At 43.3% G+C, this 17,952-nt stretch overlaps 2 protein-coding genes across 2 annotated transcripts; one reads left to right on the top strand and one right to left on the bottom strand.

Annotated features, from left to right (window-relative positions):
• Window positions 1-879: 879 nt before the first annotated feature.
• Window positions 880-8,822, top strand: FCER1A (Fc epsilon receptor Ia). The gene is made up of 6 exons (XM_047782996.1): window positions 880-1,135; window positions 1,992-2,111; window positions 2,510-2,530; window positions 3,984-4,238; window positions 6,460-6,717; window positions 8,449-8,822. Exons 2-6 carry the CDS (start codon window positions 2,057-2,059, stop codon window positions 8,643-8,645), a joined length of 786 nt encoding a protein of 261 aa, XP_047638952.1. The 5' UTR covers window positions 880-1,135; window positions 1,992-2,056; the 3' UTR covers window positions 8,646-8,822.
• A 6,539-nt stretch (window positions 8,823-15,361) lies between these two features.
• On the bottom strand, window positions 15,362-17,691 carry LOC125128704 (olfactory receptor 10J3-like). Its single transcript, XM_047782883.1, has 2 exons — window positions 17,684-17,691; window positions 15,362-16,343 (listed from the first exon to the last, which is right to left on the bottom strand). The coding sequence occupies exons 1-2, from the start codon at window positions 17,689-17,691 to the stop codon at window positions 15,374-15,376; spliced, it is 978 nt and encodes a 325-aa protein (XP_047638839.1). The 3' UTR covers window positions 15,362-15,373.
• Window positions 17,692-17,952: the final 261 nt, after the last annotated feature.

The following is a 17,952-nucleotide window of genomic DNA, read 5'->3' as shown; positions in this document are numbered from 1 at the left end:
CCCCCAAACAGCATTTCGCATCCTCTTCTTTCCTTATCATGCTCTCTTCTTCGGGACTATGGAGGGACGTGAGCTTATGTAGATTATACTACTGTGAGATACCGGGTGTCGAATAAAGCATTCTATGTAGTTTGTGGATGGCCTTAACACAGTTGAAATGCATGTTCCTCCTAAGAGTCTTTAATAAATTATGGTAATAGAGGAGGGAAAACAGATTTATTGAGCATCTCTTATATACCATTGCTGTGCAATGTGCTTTACATGTTTATCTCTTGCTAAACCTCATACTGAAGCCATGGTCTGGATACCCTTATTGGCCCTATTTCATGGGTAAACCTTAACCAGATAAATACTGGGAGTACTTGCATTCAGATTTTTAAATACAAACAACTTACACTTTTCAAAACTTGTTGCTTTCTTTAAAGATCTCTCACTAAAACATCGCATGACCTGGGACCAGTCGCGATCATTCTTATCTCAATCTTTCTATTTAGGAGTCTGCAGTCTCATGTTCTCTCATTTCATAGCAGCTGGAAGCTTTGGTTGGATCCTTATGTTTGGTGGCTTTACGTTTAATGTATTAGACTTAACTCACCCGCCTGTGAGGAAAAGCACAGCACAACAGAATGGGGCCCTGCTTACTTCTCACTGCCTCTGACTACCTCAGAGTTTTGGCAGAGACCAAATAATAATCCTGGGTGTGAAAGCAGCTTCGTAAATAGCAAACCACTGTAGATATTTAGGGGGTTATTATCTCCAGGATCATTATCAATACCACATCCTGGAAGAAGGTGACCAACTTTGACCTAGAGCTGAAACACAGAAGAACTAGTCAAAAGGGTCCTGGAGGGAGGAGAACTGATGTGAATTTAAAGGAGAAAGGGTGATCGTGCTGGAAGGTTTGAAAGATAAAACTGGAAAAAAGCTGGGAAATAAAGTAGAATAAATTATATGACCTGGATCCCTGTAACTTATGGCTTAACATCTGCCTTCCTATGTTGTGAGCCCCTTCAGGACCCAGGGGAGAGAAGGAGTCTTTGAAACTATCTCCACTTTGGCTGGTTGGATGGTGGATCATCAAGGAAGCAGATGAAGCTTTGTGGATTTGTGAACTAATGGAGCAGCAGGAAATCAGGTATCAAGAGGGCTGGTACCTCTGGGGAACCACAACAGAATTTCAGCAATTGTTGGCCATATTTGTACACCTGCATGTCATCATGATTAAGAATTCTACTACGGGGTTAGATTTTTATTTTTTCTTCTTTTTCTTTTTAGGGCCATACCTGTGGCATATGGAAGTTCCCAGGCTAGGGGTCAAATTGGAGCCACAGCTGCTGGCCTACACCATAGCCACAGCAACACGAGATCTGAGACACACCTGTGACCTACACCACAGCTCATGGCAAGACTGGATCCTTAACCCACTGAGTGAGTCCAGGGATGAACCTGCATCTTCATGGACACTGGTTGGGTTCTTAATTTGCTGAGGCATGACGGCAACTCCTGGGGTTGGATTTTTAAATGTTTGATGTTTGAATCCCATATTAGCCATTTACTAGGGAGGACCCTGTGACAAGTTACTTAAGGTCCAAGATAACAGTGGTACCTACTTCATAGGATTATTGTGAAAAATGAATGAACTATATGATGTATGTAGCATGGTGCCTGGCATATACTAGGTGCCCAATAATTCCTGTGGTTTTATCCTGCTCTCCCCTGCTCCTCATTTTTCTGAGTTGCAAACTAAATAGCTGTACATTGACTGATAGCTCAAGAAAGCCCCATACCTGAGTGCCTGGCTCTATGCCTCTCTTCCAGTAGATTCCAGGTGCATATGTGGAGGTGGGATGGAGAGTGCAGTAAGGGGGTAAATATAAAATTGCCCGATTAGGCACCTCTCTGAATATTATCTCTACAGAAGGAAGCAAACTTAGGCGCAGCTGATTAGTTAACCAGATATGATACGGAGAATATTTCCTTCTCCTTTTTAGTTTCAAGTTTATTCTAAGACCCTACATCTCTACAGTCCAGTTGGCAACCGGGGGCCACAGAGAAAATGTCTATTCCTATAGGAGTCCCTGCCCTGCTATGGATAGCTCTGCTGCTCTTCTGTAAGTAGGTACCCCTCCTGAAGGGACAAAAATAGACTAGGGGAGCAGTTGGGGTAGGAACCCTGATAGTTTTAGTGGTGACTTTTTCTGGGCCATATGCAAACCGTGGGGGCACTTCCCAGGGATTCCGAGGGATATCAAGCTGGACAGCAGGGCAATCGGGACTGAGCACCATCTAAGGGGGGAGCCAGACTGAAAGGCTGGTCCTAGCAATCACACTGGAATTTCCCAGAGGGCAGGGGAGGAAGGAGAGAGGAAAGAGAAGCTGCTTCTCTCCCTGGCTCAGATTTCTGAAAATTCCACGGATGTGGACTTCATCATCATACCCAGATCCCAGTCTTTAGGAATACCAGAAGGCTGAGGATAGACACTAACGTATCATTTCTGGATTTTTGCAGCTCCAGATGGCATGGCAGCAGGTAAGTCCCCTGTCCTCAGCATTTCAGTTTCTGGGAACCACTTTCCCTTCACTCTTTGCCTTCCTCCCACCACCTCTATTTTCTAATGATCATTATTCTGAGCTTTCCATTTCCACCTTACCTGCTTCCTTCTTTCCTTCCATTCAAAACTGCTCACCTGCCACTTCATCCTCTCAAGTCACGCTTTTCTTTTTTGTGCCAACAATCATGCCTGTGGATCATCTAAGTGCCTCAGCCTCTCTTTTGGCCACTATCGTGTAACCTCATTCAATTCTTACATTATCATCACTGTGATCCTTACTGCAATTTTCTAACTGAGGATTTTTAATCTGAGGATGCTCAGATTAAGTGATCTGCTGGAGGTTACACAGCTAACAATGGGCTGGATTCTAACTCAAGTGCCTTGGATCCAAGTCTAGCTCTCTCTTGACTGCATCATCTCTTCCTCATCACCACTTGGCCACTTCCTAAGTTTCTGTTGAAATTTGTACCACATCTCTTTTTTCCTGAAAGCCCTTTAAGACTGATCCTCTCGGTGCTTCTCATTATCTTCCAGAATTGACATATATTTTCACATCCCATATTCACTCACAATTAAATAGTCATAAAAATTGAGAGCTGGGAGAGACCTTATATTGCATCTAATCCAGTACCTTCATTCATCCATTATTCACTCATTCATCAACTCAATAACTATTTAATGAACACGTACTATGTCATAGTCATTGTGCTGAACTATGGTGGAACATCAGAGACATCACCTCTGCCTGAAAAGAAACTGCTGTTCTCATTAAGAGATACTACTATAAATGCAATAAATTCATTGAGTAATAAAAAAAAGATACTAAAATTGAATCAAGAGAATCAGAGTGAACTATCTTATACCACATAGTAAATTTGCTTGTTTTTTAGTATCTTACATTTGTGTCCAGTTTCTCTTCCTAGGCTGGCAGCTCTCTGGGGCCACAACACCCTTTCTGACTTCCTTTAATCCTAGGAATCAGAGAGTTTCTTTTTTTTTTTTTTGTCTTTTGTCTTTTGTCTTTTTTTGTTGTTGTTGTTGCTATTTCTTGGGCCGCTCCCGTGGCATATGGAGGTTCCCAGGCCAGGGGTTGAATCAGAGCTGTAGCCACCGGCCTACGCCAGAGCCACAGCAACGTGGGATCCGAGCCGCGTCCGCAACCTACACCACAGCTCACGGCAACGCCGGATCGCTAACCCACTGAGCAAGGGCAGGGACCGAACCCGCAACCTCATGGTTTCTAGTCGGATTCGTTAACCACTGAGCCACGACGGGAACTCCCAGAGAGTTTCTTATCACCAACACTATTAGGGTAGACTGATCATTGATTGTCTTGACTATTGGTATGTCTGTACTTTGGAGGCTTGGCTGTTTTCAATGATTTTTTTTTCCTCCTTCTATGTTTCTTTCCACAACCTGCCCTTCTTGAAGTCATCCGGGAATCTCAGGTGTCCTTGAATCCCCCATGGAATCGAATATTTAGAGGAGAGAATGTGACTCTTACATGTATTGGGAACTATTCTCTTGAAGATTACTCCACCAGTTGGACACACAACAACAAAAATTTGGAAGTGCAAACTTCGAGTTGGGACCTTAAGAATGCAAAACCTGGGGACAGCGGCAAATACAGATGCCAAAGCAAAGACTTTATAATGAGTGAACCTGTGCACCTAGAAGTCATCAGTGGTAAGTTCCAGGGTTATGGAAATAGCAATTCTCTCATGTGAGGGAGGAATCACCTATCTGAAGATGGGGAGAGAGCAAGTTATTTCAAGACTTAGGGGCACCATGGTGGGACTTGGGGTCTTTCTCTCAAGACCTGTCCACCTATTTTCTTTGACCTTCTTTCTTCTTCTGCCTTCTTTCAATATTCTGGCAATCTCTCCATGTTATTCCTCTACTCTATTTCACTTTTTTTTTTTTTGCTTTTTAGGGCCACCCCCACGGCATATGGAGGTTCCCAGGCTAGGGGTCCAATCGGAGCTACATCTGCTGGCCTACACCACAGCCACAGCAATGTGGGATCCGAGCCAAGCTTACGACTTATACCACAGCTCACAGCAATGCTGAATCCTTAATTCACTTGGCAAGGCCAGTGATCAACCCGCCACCTCATGGTTCCTAGTCGGACTCGTTTCCACTGCGCCTCGATGGGAACTCCTCTATTTCACTTCTGATTATCTTTTCTACATAGGTGCACATGCGTGTTACATGGTCAAATGGCATATTGGATATGTGAACACTGTAGAGAGCTGTATATGTTAAATAGGATCAAAAGGTTTGATTTAAAGACTTGCTCTGTGATTGGAGTTCCCGTCGTGGTGCAGTGGAAATTAATCCGACTAGTAACCGTGAAGTTGCGGGTTTGATCCTTGGCCTTGCTCAGTGGGTTAAAGATCTGGCACAGCCGTGAGCTCTGGTGTAGGTCGCAGATGTGGCTTGGATCCTGCTTTGCTGTGGCTGTGGTGTAGGCTGGCACCTGCAGCTCCAATTTGATCCTTAGCTTGGGAACCTCCATATGCCTCAGGTGTAGCCCTAAAAAGGAAAAAAAAAAAAAAAAGATTTGCTCTGAGATTTTCCATGTGTCACAACCTGAATATTAAGTTGTACTCTTAGTTTTCGAAGATATTTCTATACATGTTCTCTATAGTATATGTCCTCTACTTTCACTTAAGACCAAATCCTATGTTTGTTCCTTCTTTATTACTCTTCTACTGTCTATAATTAGTGCAGTATGCTCAGGCATATGTGGATTTATTTGTAAGTGTTGACTGAACAAAGTAATGATTTCAATTGAATCACTAGGTCACCATTTATATTTTGCTTTATATTTAAAATATATATTAAAGTATAAACATAATTTGTATTTTTTGCTTGTGTAAAAAAGAGATGTTTCAACATTTGTATACAAATTCCAAATACAAACTAAAGCAGTGTAAAGTAGCACCTTTATTTCTTTGGAGTAGATTCTAGAGACGTCCTCAAGGATTTCTCCTAAACAAAGCAAAATAGCCACCTTTCCATTTAAAATTCTCCTTTGGTGAATGCTTTTCAATTTTTTTTTCTGTCTTTTTAGGGCCACACCTGAGGCATATGGAGGTTCCCAGGCTAGGGGTTGAATCAGAGCTACAGCCTATACCACACCCATAGCAATGCCAGATCCAGGCCGTGTCTGCAACCTATACCACAGCTCAAGGCAACCCCAGATCCTTAACCTACGGAGTGAGGCCAGGGATCAAACCTGCGTCCTCATGGATGCTAGTCAGATTCGTTTCTGCTGAGCCACAACAGGAACTCCTACTTCAATTCTTAAAAGGACCATTATCCCAACCACCTGACTCTTGTATTTTTCTGACTCATTACTGACAAATATTTGAGAACCTACCAACTTCTGGGTATTGTGTTAGGCACTGGAGATAAAATGTCAGGAACGTACATGGCCCTGGCCTTTGAAGTATAGAGCCAAGTGAGGAAATGGATAACAAATCAGTAATTACAAAAATACTTAAAATTGTGATATATGCTCAGAGGAAGTCAGCAACTAACTGTGATTAATAGAACTGGGAATCACCTATAAGGTTGGAGAAGACAAAGCAGACACTCCTAGGCTGACTCCATAGGCAGAGTACGTTTACTTTCTTCTCAGTGACTGGATGTAACAACAGGACTGTAAGGGGTAATGGGTTTCAGATAGTCTATGGGTGGTCCCAGACTTACTTTTCAGGAGGAGAGGGGGAGTTATCAATAAAGCAGATGGGTTCTAAGCATTATTTTGTTTCCTTTTTGTTGACCTTATGAGCCAAGGAATGGGTTAATGATAAACAGATGTTTCCTTTGCACACTCTCTTCATGATCTCCTTTATCTGTCAATGTATCCATTCATTGTTGCATAATGAACTCTCTTCAGACTGGCTGCTCCTTCAGACCTCTGTCCCGGTGGTAAGGGAAGGCCAGTCCTTCCTCCTCAGGTGTCACGGCTGGAGGAATCTGAATGTCTACAAGGTGATCTACTACAAGGATGGCAAAGCCCTCAAGTACTGGTATGAGAACCACAACCTCTCCATTACCAATGCTACAAGAGAAGACAGTGGCTCCTACTGGTGCTCGGGCATAATTCAGAAAATACCCAAAAACTCTACTACTCTCAACATTACCATACAAACAGGTGAGTTGGTAAGGTAAAGGGAAGGAGGCCATAGCAGGGAAAAGGGGAAAGAACATCTGAACCTAAAGGGATTGCAGCTGTTGATCAGGGGGCAGCTGTGACTCCCTGAGAAGTCTACTAGACATACAATGAGACCAGGCATAGAGTATAATCACTCAATCTGTCTTAAGTCCCTTATTTGTTCAATGCAACAGTAATACTTGCTCACCTTATGGAATGTTATAAATCTTAAATGTGACGCTTGTGAGATTGATTTGTAAACTGTGAAATACTATCCAAGTAAAGTTACCTGTGGCTCCTAAATTTGTCGAATTGAAAAGGAGTTTCCAGATTGAAGGAACAAAAGCTATGAAGAGCGTGAAGAGTTCACTTTAGCCTAGGAGGCTGGGAAGGGAGACCAACAAGTCAACAGGTTGTGTGAATGTGCGTTGGGAGAGGAGAAAGAGGGCTTGATGAGGCAAAAATAGGCAGGTGAGCTGCCTCTAGAGCCAGTGGCAAAGACTGCTCTTGCCAAACTTCATATAAAATAGGGAGTCTTTGAAATTGTTGCCCTGCAATGGAGAAGTTAGGCTTTTTGCTTCACAGACTTTGGTCATGTTAATATCCTAAAAAAGCATGAGACCAGAAGCCAGATTTACGCTCTAATGGTAATTCTCTGTTAACTAATTTGAGACCTAAATGCTAATTATTGCTGGGCTTCCAGTATCCTCATCTTTAAAATAAAGGCTTTGGATTAGACTCCATCAGAATCACTTGGGGAATTAAACTATTGATGTCTGTATATCATTCCTTGAGACTCTGATTTTTTTTTTCTTTTTTTCCTGGTCTTTTTAGGGCCACCCCATGGCATATGGAAGTTTCCAGGCTAGGGGTCGAATCAGAGCTATAGCCTCTGGCCTATGCCACAGCCACAGCAACAAGGGATCCAAACTGCTTCTGTGACCTACACCAGAGATCATGGCAACACCGGATCCTTAACCCACTGAGGAAGGCCAGGGATTGAACTCACATCCTCATGGATACTAGTCGGGTTCATTAACCACTGAGCCATGACAGGAACTCCCGGTTTAATTGGTTTGGAGTGAGTCCCGGGCATCGGGATTTTTAAAAGCTCTTTCAAGTAATGGTAATGTGTAGCCAGAGCTAGACATTACTGGTATAGGTAATCTGGAAGTAATTTCTTGTTGTAATATTCTAGGGTTCTATAATTCTAGAATAATCACACACCTAAAAATCAGTACTTTGTAAACAGAAAAATAAAATCACAAAATAATGGAACTGGGGAGGCAATTAAAATGTGATCTAGTCCAACATCTTCCTCTCATCCAACAGACATCCAATAAATGATGATTGATTGATAATAAGGCACTGTTGACTCCCTGCCCTCAGTCTCCTTTCCACCTCCAAATCATATGGGAATGTTGGTCCTGTTGGCTCTAAGAAAGGGGTAATCTTTCCTATGACCTACCCCCTTGAGCATATTGGGTATGGACAAACCACAAGACAGGGGCTGTGGGGGAAATACTCAGGACTCCACAGGGCTCCAGGGAGCACAGAATGAGGAACTCAAACCCATGAGTGTTTTCTCTCTGTTCCTGGATGCCATGTCGTGCTCTTTGTTCCTGGATGCAAGGTGAAAGACCATGTTGGGTTCTTCTCTTATGCAGGATGAAGCCCTGAACTTCACTTTTTTCAATTCCTAATACAAGTTATGTTTCTTGTTGCATCTAGATTCCCCTTCAGTTCCCTCGAACTATTACTGGCTACAGCTTCATATCCCATTGTTGGTGGCGATTCTGTTTGTTCTGGACACAGGGCTGTTGATCTCAACCCAGCAGCAGTTCAGATTTCTCTTGAAAATTAAGAAGACCAGGAGAGGCAAGAAATTTACAGACCCACAGCCTAGCTCAGACCCCCCAAAGGACTGATACCCCTGCTCAAGAAACATCTGCGATAGCAATTTCTTTTCAGTATAAGCAATTGTTTCTCAGTTGTCACAGTTCATAGGTACCTAGAAAATGCTCAAGGCTTTACATAACTGCTTCATTGAACCAACTGTAACTGGCATGTAATAATCAGTGCTCAATAAACATCAGTTAAATAAGAAAAATGTATAGATTCATTTATTAGCATCTGTAAAAAAGAGTCATACAGCTTCAATAAAAGAAGTATGAAACCATATACCATGATGTTTCTAAGTAATCGAGGCTTGATAGTTTCTTTTTTGCTTCTAGAAGCAAGAACCGTGGTGTTCTAGATTAGAAATAGTCTTTTTTTTTTTTTGTCTTTTTGACTTTTCTAGGGCCGATCCTGAGGCATATGGAGGTTCCCAGGCTAGGGGTCTAATCGGAGCTGTAGCCACCACCAGCCTAAGCCAGATCTGAGCTGCATCTATGACCTACACCATAGCTCACAGCAACGCCGGATCCTTAACCCACTGAGCGAGGACAGGGATCGAACCTGCAACCTCATGGTTCCTAGTCGGATTTGTTAACCACTGAGCCACGACGGGAACTCCAGAAATAGTCTTTTTTGTAATATACTTTCCATTTGTAAGTCCGAACTAGAAACGAGAAGACATGGTAGGATGCTGGTGAAGTCAATCATTTTTAGGCTCTCTCTTCAACTCACTACTTCTGGAGCAGGCTTGAGCCATAGAACTCTGGGGTTAGGGCTCAGTCTAAGATTCCCCTGGGATTGCTTCACTCCTCCAGTATCTCCCAAATTTAAATCTTAGATTCTATTTTCTTATAGCATCTGAACTAAGCATCTTGGGAAAATCCTGGCAAGTAATAATCACAGCTCTTACTCTGAAAACAGTCCAGGACTGGGTAAGTAAGATCTTAGACAAAGACCCAATCTTTGCTCTCCCACCCTCACCCCACCTCTGCTCATGGAGACAGTTATACTGAGGGCCTGGGAAAAGCATCAGGAGAGAGAGGAAATATACTGTCAGTGCAGACCATGAGCTCACAAAAGTGAGTGAGAAATCAGAGCACCTTTAATGTTTTTGAACAATTAACAACATAAAGAGGAAGTGAACTGGGGGGAAATTGGTAAATATCCACCAGACTGACAAGTCCCACTTTCTCCAAAGGATGCTTAGGGGCTATAAATAGCAGGGGGATATCATTAAAGCATTTTTTTTCAATTTTTATTTTTATAAATATAGGTATTTGAGAGTTCCCATCATGGCTCAGCAGAAATGAATCTGAGTAGTATCCATAAGGATGCAGGTTCGATCCCTGCTCTCGCTTAGTGGGTTAAGGATCCAGCATTGCTGTGAGCTGTGGTGTAGGTTGCAGACACGGCTCGGATCCTGCGTTGCCGTGGTGTAGGCCAGCAGCTACAGCTCCGATTGGACCCCTAGCCTGGGTACCTCCATATGCTGTGGGTGTGGCCTACTAAATAAATAAATAAAGGTATCTGATGTTGGGGAAGGGGGGATTTCCCCTTTCATTCCTCTTGGGTTACTGTGGCTGAACTAACAGTAAAATTGATACAGCACACATTAACAGGATAGAAAAAGAAACACATTTTAATTCACGTGCATAGAGGTCCCATAGGAATGAGACCCAACAAGTGGCCAAAGCAGGCAGCTTTCATTCTTTTTAGACAAAGAAACAATAAATTTTGAGAGCAAGAATAAAGACACTTGGGTTTTGGGTGCTCCATTAGTGAAGACTCTAGACAGAGTTTGGGCTTGAGGCATTAAATCAGTGAAGTAACAAGGTTTGTTTACACAGGCTTCTCAGCCCTGAGTTCCCCTTCTCTGGCAACAATGGTGCCCTTTGACCTCCAGATCAGGGAATGCACAGTTCATAAAAGAAATGTATTTCCTACTTTCAGGGGAACAGAGAGGAGGGTCAGAGTGCTCCTTTTGCATTGGCCATTTCTTAAGTAACTTTAGTTTTTTTTTTTTCCTTTTTCTTTCTTTTCTCTCTCTCTCTTTTTTTTTTTTTTTTTGGTCTTTTTAGAAAGCCACACCCATGACATATGGAAGTTCCCAGGCTAGGGGTCCAATCAGAGCTTCAGCTGCCAGCCTACACTATAGCCACAGCAACTCTGAATCCTTAACCCACTGAGAGAGGCCAGGGAGCGAACCTGTGTCCTCACGGATGCTAGTCAGATTTGTTTCTGCTGAATCGCGACGGGAACCCCATAACTTTAATTTTTTTTAAATTGAAGTATAGTTGGTTTATGATTTTGTAACTTCTGGTGTATAGAAAAGTAATTGATTCAGTTATATGTGTGTAGATATATATATATTCTTGGGGCTCCCTCTGTTACCTCCAATCTCACACCAAATTTGTCTAGGCCAGTCTATAGACTAAATTTCTTTCCTGTGACTGTTGTTCCAAATTGGCTGCCACAAACTGTTACAAACCCCCAATAATTAGGAATTGGGTTTTTTTGAAAATCAAGTCAGTAGCTCCACACCAGCGGCCAATGGAGGACAAATTTCCTCAGCCACCTCAAAAGTGGAAACTCAGACAAAAGACACATCTTGTCAGTATTTGGGGAAATCAGGTACCTGAAGAAAGGCCCTGCTCTTTCTTTCATCTCATGAGATGGGAAAGGAGACAACAAGAGCATCTCCTTTAACCCACAGATAGGAGCTTTAGGTTGAGAATGGCAGAGGCACTTGCCAGCCCAGGTGTCTGGAGAACCTCAGAGAGTGGTATTGTCTTCCTGCCTTAAGTTGTCTACCCAGTTCTGGACAACTAGTTACCAAGCCTGAGTATCAATCTGCTGCCCTAGTTTCCATGACATTCCCCCCAATAAACATTTACTCTATAAATGTGTGCAGGACCACCACCAAGCCCACCTGCACATATCACAGCACCCACAGTTTTTCCCTTCTTGAAAAGTGCCTTCCCTTCTTAGGCACACTTTTCATCTTTGCTGTTATTTGCAACTTTTCAACTCTCACTGAGAGTGATCAGCAATCTCACTGCAAGGTAAAGAATGCAATGAAATCGAAATTGCTCGTAGAGAAATTTTTGAAGACAAAGGAATGACTTCTTGTGGATTCTGAGAAAAACAAGGGTTTTTATTTTTTAAAGCAGTTTCCGAGGAGGTAGTAACAGCACTGCCACAGACTACATTGAGTCTTTGTAAATATCATTCAATGAATAGGAGAAAGTTATTTTTTAAATTAAAATATAGGAAGCACTGACCTTCACTAGATCATATCAAGGCTGAAAATTTGGGTTCTCCACTGGCTAATCACTGTTACAGAAATGGGGTCCTAGAATGTTGCAGTCTAGGATCCCCGGGAAAGAGACTCTGAAACAGAGATTTGAAAGCAACAAGCGTGTTGCTCTCAGCATCAACGCCCATGTGGAAGTGAAGGCAGAACTGGGCAGAGGGGGAAGTGGAGATGTGATGCAGTCATGCTAAGAACCTCAATCCATCTCACAGATGAGAGCCCCAGAGAGGGAGAGCCTTTTGTAAACATCTCAAATGGAGGTAAGAGTGCCAAACGTTATACTCTGAAAAAGATAAGTCATTGGAAAGCCTACCCATGGGAGGGGACTGTGACTTTGGAGGAGGCAGCTGTTAGGATTCAACTGAGGGCTGTCAGCCCAAGACACTCCCAGCAGCTGGGGGAATGACTGTGTGGGTCCTGAAGGGGCTGCAGCATAGCATCCACTAAGCACAACTGCAAACAGAAGAGAATGTGACACTGGTCATCAGACCTTTACCTAACAGCTCTATCTAGACTAAGCAGGACTACTAAGCAAAATTTAAAAAAAAAATTATAACTGTCTTTTGGTCAACCTCACAGAAATGAGCTATCTTTTCTGGAAATCTGGTCACAAAGGCAAAGATATCTTATATCTTTGGTCAGATGCCCCACGCCAGTAGGTTTTTTTTTTTTTTTTTTTTTAAATCAAGATATGTTAACTTGACTTAGAAGATTTGTTCATTTCCACTGGCTTGTCCCATCTTTGGCACCCAGCTAACTTCATGACAGTCTTCTAAGTGATATCTTGCTTCTGCACAGTCACCCCAGGGGATCAGTTAGATTCTGGAGACTGCAGGGGCTGGGTGTGAAACTCAGGTTATGCTCATTCCTTGGTAGAGAAGGCCAGGTAGGAGGGAAGGAAGATGGGGAGAGGACCAGAGCACACACTTTCACCTTCTGTGATGCTTGGATATGGGACAATGTGGGGTTTCTATTGTTTTGTTTTGTTTTAGGGCAGCATTTGCGGTATATGGAAGTTTCCAGGGTAGGGGTACAACTGGAGCTGCAGATGCCACAACACCACCAGATCTGAACTGCGTCTGAGACCTACACCACAGCTTGTGGCAACATCAAATCCTTAACCCACTGAGCGAGGCCAGGGATTGAGCCTTCATCCTCATGGATACTAGCAAGGTTCTTAACCTGCTGAGCCACTACAGGATCTCCATGACACCATGTATTTTTTTTTTTAGTTTATTTTTTATATTACTCAATGAATTTATTACATTTGTAGTTGTACAATGATCATCACAACCCAATTTTATAACATTTCCATCCCAAACCCCCAGCATCCCCCCACCTCCCAACCTCTCTCCTTTGGAAACCGTAAGTTTTTCAAAATTTGTGAGTCAGTATCTGTTCTGCAAAGAAGTTCATTGTGTCATTTTTTTCAAATTCCACATGGTAGTGATAGCATTTGATGTTGGTGTCTCATTGTCTGACTGACTTCACTTAGCATGATAATTTCTAGGTCCATCCATGTTGCTAAAAATGCTATTTCGTTCCTTTCAATGGCTGAGTAATATTCCATTGTGTATATGTACCACATCTTCTTGATCCACTCCTCTGTCGATGGACATTGAGGTTGTTTCCATATCTTGGCTATTGAAAAGAGTGCTGCAATGAACACTGGAGTACATGTGTCTTTGTGAGTCATGGTTTTCTCTGGATGGATGCCCAGGAGTGGGATTGCTGGATCAAATGATAGTTCTATGTTTAGTTTTCTGAGGAATCTCCATACTGTTTTCCACAGTGGTTGCACCAATTTACAATCCCACCAACAGTGTAATAGGGTTCCTTTTTCTCCACACCCTCTCCAGCACTTCTTGTTTGTAGTCTTTTTGATGATGGCCATTCTGGCTGGTGTAAGGTGGTACTTCATAGTAGTTTTGATTTGCATTTCTCTAATAATGAGTGATGTTGAACATCTTTTCATGTGTTTTTTGGCCATCCGTATGTCATGACACCATGTTTTTAACTCAGATTTTAAGTCAGAGGTGGAAATTTCTGAAAATTAACCTCTGAAGACTTGGGAGCTTCCTAGATAATTTTTTAGTTAAATCAAGCTTCAGACCTCTACTCGTTAATAAATAATTTCCAAAGTTGTAGTTAAAGTGCTTAACATTTATAACACTATTTCAAAGATTTAGGTCTACCCTGCAAAAGGAACTAGGATTCTGCTTGGCTCCTTCCAAACTCCATCCTCTTTCATTCCCGGTTGGAGGGGTGAAAAGCACTGAACTTTGCAGCATGTGCTCCTTTCCAGTTGGAGTTTTCTCACCGAGGCATCTGGGGACTATGGACAACCCACTTCTGTGTTCTTAGCAGCTGATGATGTTTTGGTCTCCCATGCTTGCACTCCTCATTCACAGGAATGGTCAAGTTAGAGCAGATCTACCCACTTGGAAAGTGTGCACCCAGCTTCTTGAAGATTTCTCAGGCTGTGCTGGGATATTAGCAAGCAGCAAAAACAGATTATAAGAAAGCCTTCAATGTCCACAGAAAAGGACATTCATGTATCTCCTATTTGTTAATTTTTTTTTGTCTTTTTGCCTTTTCTTGAGCCATTCCTGTGGCATATGGAGGTTCCCAGGCTAGGGGCTGAATCAGAGCTGTAGCCACCAGCCTACACCAGAGCCACAGCAATGCAGGATCCAAGCCGAATCTGTAACCCACACCACAGCTCATGGCAACGCCGGATCCTTAACCCACAGGGCAAGGCCAGGGATCAAACCTGCAACCTCCTGGTTCCTAGTCAGATTTGTTAACCACTGAGCCATGACAGGAACTCCCCTATTTGTTAATTTTTTTTACAAATTACTCCTACCTCCTTAACAATGACAGCAGAGTTTATTCTGAGGTGGTTTCCAAACATTTTGTTCATTAGCTATTTATTTAGCCTTTTTAGGGCCACACCCACAGCATATGGAGGTTCCCATGCCAGGGGTCAAATAGGAGCTGTAGCTGGCAGCCTACCCCACAGCCACAGCAACACTGGATATTTACCCACTGAGGGAAATCAGGGATTGAACCTGTGTCCTCATGGATGCTAGTCAGATTCGTTTCCACTGAGCCATGATAGGAACTCCTTTGTTTCTTAATAGAATTGTATAACCCAACATATTCTCGGGCTGTGTGTAACTGTGTGCACACGTGTGTACACAGACATGTGTGTTCCAGACATGTCAGTCTTTCCCTTAATTCTTAGCAGTGTATCCCAAGTCATGTTCTATCCTCTTTGAAGAAGGGCACAGAGAACATGACTAGCCCAAATAGAAGCTTCCAATTTTAACGCCCAGTTCAATGTAGTCTGTTCTTTTCCATCTTGTACTTACAGGCCTAACTGAAACAGCATTAAAATTAAGATATTTATGAAATGAAAGAAAAGGCTGTCGACACCTCTCCTCATTGAGGGGAGAGGGGCTTTTGTCCCAGGGCTCTGCACAGCGCATCTTTGACCTCCTTGTTCCTCAGGCTGTACACGACGGGGTTCAGCAGAGGAGTGATGACGGTGTAGGTCACCGAGATGAGTCGGTCCTGCCCCAGGGAACTCTGGGACTTAGGCTTCAAGTAAATGATGGAGGCACAGCCATAGTGGATGACGACCACTGTGAGGTGGGAGGCACAGGTGGCAAAGGCCTTCTTCTGACCCTCGGCTGAAGCAATCTTAAGGATGGTGGAGATGATGAGGACATAGGAGATGAAGACCAGGCCCATGGGTAGAACAAGGACACAAACACTGACCACAAAGTTGATGATCTCATTGGCAGTGGTGTCTGTGCAGGCCAGCTTCAGCAGGGGTCTCACGTCACAGAAGAAGTGAGAGAGGACAAAAGCATCACAGAAGGGCAGGCCAAACACGGATGTTACCTGGACAACAGCCATACACAGGCCAATTCCCAGGGACCCAGATGCCAGCTGGACACAGGCCTCTTTACCCATGATGACTGAATACCGCAGGGGGTTGCAGATGGCCACGTAGCGATCGTATCCCATGGCTGTGAGCAGGAAGCAGTTACTGATACCAAAGGTGAGATAGAAGAAGAGCTGAGCGGCACAGCCCTGGATAGAAATGGGCTGGTGAGGACTCAGGAGGTCAGAAAGCATGCGGGGAATTATGGTCACAGTGTAACAGGTCTCAGAAGTGGAAAGCATGCCCAGAAAAAAGTACATGGGAGTATGGAGGTGATGGTCCAGGCGAATAACCGTCACGATAATGGCATTGCCAGCGAGAGTCAGCAGGTATAGAGTTAGAAAGACAACGAAGAAGCCAAGCCTGTGCTGCCACCCAAAGCTGGAGAAACCTTCAAAGAGGAACACAGTCACAGCTGTGGAGTTTGGCTCGGGGAATGGGGGAGGTCTAGGTCTAAAAGAGCTGGGCAAAGGAAAGACAGGTGTGATGAGTTAATCACAGAAGAGAGTAGCCAGACTGAGGTCTTCAGTAAAGGTTGTGTCTATCCTCTGAGCAATGCCCCAGACTTCAAGGGTCACCAGTGTTCAGCTGTTGGCCAACTGCTCAGACCCTCCACCTTTTCCCACCCTCTTCTTTGGTATTACAGAAATGCTACCCCAGGGCCCTGGGGTTGATGGCTCAGATAGGTCTGAGAAGGAAAGCAGAGACACATCAAAAGGCAGATTTGTAGAAATAATTACCCAGCCATTGAAGAGGGGAGTCAAGGTCAAGGAAGAAGCCCCGCTCTATAGTTCTTCCTCCAAAACTCTTGATTTAGCCCCCTAAGCATCCAATTAGGAACAGGGACCTAAGTGAGAGACAAGATATCCAAGTCTGATATTCTTTAACACTGTCAGAATGCACTTCAATACCAAGTGCCCCATGAGGGTTCTAAGAATGACTTCTCCTCCCCGGAACCCTAGGTCCTACACTTCACTTACCTAAGCCCTGCACTAAAATCTACTATAATCATGAAAGATTACAATAGAGAGCACCTCTAGATAGTCCTTCTGGAAACTCTGCACCAAATATCTTCTAAGATCATGAAAAATGATTTCATAAGGCAATGCAGGTATTTAGCTTATTTTCTTGATTCTAGCTAAAGGCAGGAGAGAAGACAGAATACATTTGAGGATATTCCTTCAAGTCCCTTCAAGGAGAGAATGGGTTTTCCTAGGCTGAGAGCAAAGATAAAATTCATTTAATCAGAGAAGGACCAGATGTTCTATTTTTTTTTACTTCAATTTTGCATATTCCAAGTTGTAATGGGGGTAGAAATGGGCTTACTCCCATGAGCTCAGAATCGAAGACTATACTAGAGCAGATTTAACCCTGCCCCTTAAACTTATATCTACTCCTGATTACCCACTATGTTTTTTTTATTTTTTTATTTTTATTTTTTGGTTCTTTTAGGGCCGCATTCTTGGCGTATGAAAGGTCCCAGGTTAGGGGTCAAATCAGAGCTCTAGCCCCCGGCCTACACCACAGCCACAGTAATGCCAGATCCAAGCTACATTTGCAACCTACTTTACATCCCACAGAAACACTGGATCTTTAACCCACTGAGCAAGGCCAGGGATTGAACCTGCGTCCTCATGGATACTCGTTGGGTTCTTGAACTGCTGAGCCACCAAAGAACACCTACCTGCTATGTTTAACCATTACTTCCATTCAGGAAGCTGAGAATCATCCTAAGTGTCTCCATGCCCTTTTTTACATACTAAAGACAGTGCCTCCTGAAATTCTCTCCACTCTCTCCCTACCTCTCCATGCTTTCTGCTAACACCCAACTTCCTACCACCATCAGTCTCTGTGTGACGGCGATGGTCTTCTAACGAATCTCCCCCATTTCAGTTGACCTTAGTCCAAGCCTTCATTCCAAATGTCATAATATTCTCTTTTTTTTTTGGCTGTACCCGTGGCACATGGAATTTTTCTGGCTAGGGATGGAACCCATGCCATAGAAGCAACCTGAGCCACTGTAGTGACAATGCTGGATACTTAACTCACTGCATAAGGGAACTTCCACGAA

This window comes from Phacochoerus africanus, chromosome 6 (assembly GCF_016906955.1).
Source record: "Phacochoerus africanus isolate WHEZ1 chromosome 6, ROS_Pafr_v1, whole genome shotgun sequence".
In the NCBI taxonomy this organism is placed as follows: Eukaryota; Metazoa; Chordata; class Mammalia; order Artiodactyla; family Suidae; genus Phacochoerus; species Phacochoerus africanus.
The sequence above is the reverse complement of the archived record's forward strand: the minus strand, read 5'-3'. Positions and strand labels throughout refer to the sequence as shown.

What these genes read in the sequence shown, in the direction of transcription:
- FCER1A (XM_047782996.1), top strand. Translation starts at nt 2,057, where the DNA reads ATGTCTATTCCTATAGGAGTCCCTGCCCTGCTATGGATAGCTCTGCTG. An exon ending in GATAGCTCTGCTGCTCTTCT is followed by an intron (nt 2,112 to 2,509) that starts GTAAGTAGGTAC and finishes GGATTTTTGCAG; the next exon opens with CTCCAGATGGCATGGCAGCA. An exon ending in TCCAGATGGCATGGCAGCAG is followed by an intron (nt 2,531 to 3,983) that starts GTAAGTCCCCTG and finishes CCCTTCTTGAAG; the next exon opens with TCATCCGGGAATCTCAGGTG.